Source organism: Helianthus annuus, chromosome 11, assembly GCF_002127325.2.
Source record: "Helianthus annuus cultivar XRQ/B chromosome 11, HanXRQr2.0-SUNRISE, whole genome shotgun sequence".
Classification (NCBI taxonomy): domain Eukaryota; kingdom Viridiplantae; phylum Streptophyta; class Magnoliopsida; order Asterales; family Asteraceae; genus Helianthus; species Helianthus annuus.
In genome coordinates this window covers 37,452,882-37,458,543 of record NC_035443.2, presented here as the reverse complement: position 1 = coordinate 37,458,543, position 5,662 = coordinate 37,452,882, and the positions used below count along the sequence as shown (strand labels likewise).

General features: G+C 35.2%; 1 protein-coding gene across 2 annotated transcripts; it reads right to left on the bottom strand.

Moving 5' to 3' along the window:
* Positions 1-211: 211 nt before the first annotated feature.
* LOC110890063 (65-kDa microtubule-associated protein 1) lies at positions 212-4,699 on the bottom strand. Of its 2 annotated transcripts, none has more exons than XM_022137627.2 (10): positions 4,532-4,699; positions 3,939-4,037; positions 3,635-3,838; positions 3,292-3,540; positions 2,994-3,209; positions 2,095-2,250; positions 1,697-2,008; positions 1,508-1,595; positions 788-936; positions 212-711 (listed from the first exon to the last, which is right to left on the bottom strand). In XM_022137627.2, the coding sequence occupies exons 2-10, from the start codon at positions 4,014-4,016 to the stop codon at positions 427-429; spliced, it is 1,737 nt and encodes a 578-aa protein (XP_021993319.1). In that variant the 5' UTR covers positions 4,017-4,037; positions 4,532-4,699; the 3' UTR covers positions 212-426. The 2 variants fall into 2 exon arrangements, with proteins under 2 accessions (XP_021993319.1, XP_021993320.1); XM_022137628.2 differs by having other exon boundaries at positions 3,939-4,032.
* Positions 4,700-5,662: the final 963 nt, after the last annotated feature.

Here is a 5,662-nt window from a genome sequence, read left to right as displayed (position 1 = left end):
CAACTAAGTTGCATCGCGTCGTTGCAGTTGATCTGATTTGATCTCATCAGCACGTTATGTGCTCCTGATCTACGCATTTTAAAACCAAGATTGAATAATCATATGATTTTATGCTACCGTAGTCTTTACCATTTACCGTACCCAATCGTCAAGACAGTTCCGATAATGCAACCAAAATAAGTACATTCCTGCAACTGGTTAATCAGGCTTCTAACAAAGCAAAGTATGATTAACCAAGCACGTGGCATATAAGTTTCGGGAAAAGCCAACAAAAAACATCTGTTAGATAAGGTAATTAATTAACAGCCGCCGATAACAAGAAATAAGCTAAACCATTAACCATGTTCACTCGTTTAAAGATCGCTAACACCGGTTGTAATAACAACAAATCCTACAATGTTCAACTTTTATTCAATTACCCTAAGTTTAAGGTGTGGTGGGGGCCGGCTCCGTGCCAGATACCCGTGAAGCAGCATCCTCTTTTCCAATGGCTGCATGTTTCATTGGAGAAAGAGACTTATGGTTGTCCCTCTTCCCGTCTTTACTCATTGACCGACCTCCATTTTGATTCAGAGACAGCCGTCTGTTTGGAGTTCCGTTAGCACGTGGGCCCGCCACCTTCTTTGTTATACTAGCAGGCCGAGGACTTGATCTTGAACCAAATGCAGCTTCATGCTCTGTAGTCGGCTGTTCTTGAATTTTCTTCTGATCCTGTCAACATTCCATTGTTTGAACTTCAGTATTTAAATATGACAGAAAACGAACATTATAAAATATATTTATTAACCTTTAGCCGTCGTTTTTCTTCTTCCCTTTCATGCCTGAGCATTGCATATTCATCTAGCATGGCAAGCAACGGGACACCATCGTACATGAATGTCAGCTCATGGTCTTCTTCCCACGCCCGAGTCTTGGCAACCAAAGTGTCGACAAGAGCTGCATAATGCCATCATAGTTTATACACATGCAACCAAACAAACGTCAAGCCACATAAAGGGTTTAAACAAGCCGAGCCGAGCATAACGAGCTAAAGCCCGAACTCAAGCCTAATAACAAGCATGGGCTTCATATGCCAAGATCGACTAGGCTTGCAAGCCTAAACGAGCTTATTATGTATATAACATATATTAATATAACTTTTATTTAATATATACGTATGTTACACGGCAAAATAAATTACACAATAATAAAAATCATAGCTAAATAATATATATTACCTTAATATATATAATTATAATTATAAATAGAAAAGATATAAGTATATATGTATATATATAAAATAATTAAACAACCATAAATAAAAAACGAGCCGAGCTCGAGCTTGAAAAATTTCGTGCGCCGAGCAGCTTTGGATATATAGCTCAAAAAGTCGAAACAAGCCGAGCTCTGCTTTGTTAAGCTAAGCAAACTAGCCAAGCTCGTGCTCAACTCAGTTCGGCTGGGCTCGTTTACACCCTTAGCCATCACAAACTGTGAAAACTTAATCTCCTAAAAAAATAAAAAATACCTGGAATTTTGTTTACCAAAATTCTGGCCTTCTCCGCTCGCTTGAGATTCAAATGTGCGCCTCTGCTTGCATTGTACCTGTTGTCATCCTGTTACGCACAAGCCAAAACCACAAACATAATCAAATAACACTAATAAATTATTAAACACTAATTTAACTCCAAAACAAAAGTTGAATAAAAACAATTACCCGATTGTAATCATCAAGCCAACTCTCTTCTTCACAAGCCGACATCCACTTTTCAACTTTATCCAAAATCTCTTTTCTACTGAGAGCCTCTTCCTTCGCTTTTACGATCTGATTATCCATGTCAGCAAGCAGCTCAGACGGTTCCACGTTTCCAGAATCGATAAGTGCCAAAATTTTCTCCCTAGCAGCCTGTGTATCGATTTCTATGTGTGCGCGTGCAAAAATTTCTTCAAGCTCGCTTTGCCTCTTAAAAGCAATCTCCTTCATTTTGCTGGATTTTAGCTTATCTAGCCTTTCCACTTCCACCTCAGCCTTAAAAAGATACAGATAAAAGATTTACAACTAAATAATCAATTTTATAATATGCTATATTATTTAAATAATCAAAATAAGGGTACCTGTTCGATCAAATCTTGAGCAAGAGCCCCTGGGACGTTCAGTTCATCCACTGAAGCCGATATGTTACAAGTAACATGATCAAACAAATGTTGTTCTTCCTCAGATGTATCCATTAAGTTCCAAAGATCTATTAGCTGGGTTGCTAATTCTTGAAGCTGTAAAAAATACAAAAACAAAATCAGAGAGTAACGGGCTGTTTAGATGTAGACAAATGACGATATTTTTGACAAATATTTCATTGAAAACGGGTTTAAAATTCAAGTTAGGTTCTTTTAAAAAATACATGGAAAGGAGATGAATCAGTTTACTATTTTTAATACACGTTAGCCCCACTTGTCATAAGTTTTTTTCAAAATCTAACCCATGATATAGTTTTAACATAAAATCAAATTTATTTTTATAATTATTTAATCTAACCCATTTGACATGTTGACCTGCTTTATTTTCATGTCTCATAATATATTTAACCCAATTGAACTGTTGACCCATTTTATTTTTTTAGTTCTTTTATGTGAACCACCCAATTAACTTGTTGGATCAATTCATTTTAATACCTTCTTTAATATTAAGCCCTTTTACATATTTGTGTTCTGATATAGGCACTTTATTATTAGGTACCGATAGCACTATACTAATTTTATTTTGTATTGGATACTTTTGTTTTAAAAAGAATGATATGATATAAAGAAAAAATGGATAAAAAAACAGCTCCATCTAAACATGTTTAAATTCAATTGCTTTTGAACGCGTTTTCTATATTTTCAACGTGTGGAATCTAAAAAATTAGATATGGAAAAAGGGAGAATTCACAACTAAACGCATCCTACACGTTATTTTTTTTTTTCTGTTAAGTCTAAACTACTCTTAAAAGCCATAAAGGGCCATGAAAGGGTACTACCTTCTGCAACCTTTGCTTCTTGTCTTCTTTTAACGCTACAACAGTCTTTGCCAGCCTTGCAAGCGTGTCATTGCTTATGCTTTTAGATTGCACATCAGTTGCATCATTCAAGCTAGGATGAACCTCGGTGACTGTACTATAAAAATCAATCCCAAGTACAGCACAAAGATCATGTACAGTGCTCACCAACTCAAGAACCTTTTGCAGTCTATCGCTCTGTAAAGTCAAAAGACAAAACAAAAGTCAACATAACCTATCATGTAATTGACTCCGTAACAAGCGTCTAAGTCAACCTTACCTTTTCTTTCTGAAGTTCTTGCAGTTGATCATGGAACTCGTCCAACTTCTTCAAGGATAAATCAGACACGTCAACATTAACAGCTTGATTTCCGACACTGCTCCCTGCAATTTCTCCACATATTTTTTGTATCTGTGCCTGCACATCCGATATCTCCTTTATCCGTTCATCTTTCTTCTTCCACAATTGTTCCAAAGCCGGTGCAATAGCAGCAAGTTGTTCATTGATCGTTCCCGAAGTCTTCTCAGGCTGCAAATCATAACATAAGAAACAAATAAAGCACCCAAATACGTTTAAAAAAAAAAAAAAAAACTCAACCAAACGAAAGTAGCACATTACTTACAATCCCGACAAACGTTTTCTCTCCAAGCGACGCAAGCAAAGTGGAGAGTTCAAGTTTAGCATCAGCCAGCGCCTGAAGAAGGTGTGCTCTTGACTTTGTCGCTTGGTCAACTTTCCTCTTGTACACGTCTAAACATTCTTGCTCTATCTGAAGAAGCATCTTATCTCTTTCCTCGTCACTTTCACCGACCTCATCCCAAATTTTCTGCAAAAGTACACACAATTTCGATAACTTCACTAACCCAACCACAAACTTAATAACATAAAAAAAACTACAACAAAAAGTCTTGGAAATAGTATATCACTTGCAACTGATGCAACAACGTCCCGCAAGTTGTTTCTCCAAGAAGCGGATTCTGAACATCCACCGCTGCCAACGCCATCGCGTATCACCACAACCTACCCTGGATATTCATTAAACACGAATGCGCACCATAAGTAACTTCTTAACTGTAAGTCGATCACTAAGACACACATCAGAATATAACTAATTAACTACTGGATACACATTCAAATTAGCATAAAGCTTAAAACCCTAATTTAAATAAAGGCATCATATCAGATCTAACTAATATTATATCCACTGAAACAATAGAACAAACTCAATCTATCAAAACATAAAAAAAATATGCAAAATAAACATGTTCATTACCATCGAAACAAAACCCTAATTCAAATCTAGAAAATTAAAAACCACACACACATATCAATGTAAACTAATCAAAAGCTAAACAACACTATAATGACATGAAATCAAGTATCTAACAGGCTTTAAAAGTCAAGATCTTGACAAATCTACTTTAAATCGATTACCGAAGCAAACAGATACAAAATGTTGTACAAACAAGTACATTTGTTGTGACGACAAAGATAAAGAAACAGAACAGAGTTAGCTTACGGATGTTGTAAAGAAGATTAGGGTTTTGTTGAGGTTGTTTGGTGGTCGGATCTGAGTGAGTGAGTGAGTGAGTGAGTGAGTGTGTGTGTTTTCTAGTCCCACTGTTTACTGTCTCGAGATGGAGACGAAGAGTGGGTCAGTGGGTAAGATACGGTCAAACGTTTATTATTGTCGCTCGGTTCTTCCAAATCTTCTACTTGCGTGTCCGGTCCGGAGTGTTAAATGACGGATTTACCCCTGTTGTGTTTAATTCCTGTAAGGTGTGAATTTAATACACCAAATGACTTTAGGTATTTGGTCACATTCAGAATTAGTTCATGTTTATGAGTTAGCTCGTTTATATTTAAAGGATTTTATTAAAATGTAATTTGTATTTTACTTTGAGCAGTTGATTATTTAATGTTAGATTTTAAAAGTTATGAAATGAATGTGTGTTACATTATCTAGTTTGTATGTGACTTTTTACATATATGAGCTTTTCTAGCTCACTAAATTTATAACCTCATAGTAGTAATGTACATGCAGGGGAGTACCCAAGCGTATGTTTGGATGGGTGGGTGCCCCTCTTAAAAAAATTGTGCATTTTATAGGCAAAAATCTCAACGCACTCTTTGAAATTTGGTTGAATCATTTGTTTGCACCCCAGAAAATAATTCATCGATCTCTCATTATGTATATAGGTGATAAGATAAAAAGTTGTGGTTAAGCGGATTATGGTTTGTGTGAACTCATGAATGTAGAAATTGTGTGTGTTACATGTAGGACACAATTTTCAAATTGTGTGTGTTATATCAAACTACTATCAAAGTTTTCAACCCTCAATAATAGTTCGGATAGTCTTAAATTGAAAATATTGAAGTCAGATTGGCCTATATGGATTTTTGTTTATATTTTCACTTATAAACATAATCATTATAGCAATATAATTATAATTTTGTTTTATTTATACGTTAAATATATTGATAGTAATACTAATATTGTGAGATTAACTTCGTAAGAGTTTGTTTTTCTGTCTTGGCTTTAACATCATTCATGTGAAACTTAAAATTGAATTTCTAAGATTTTATAATGTGTTGTTTTTATTTCATGGCTATCTCATAATAATTAGTTTATTATGATTTTGAAAAGCTG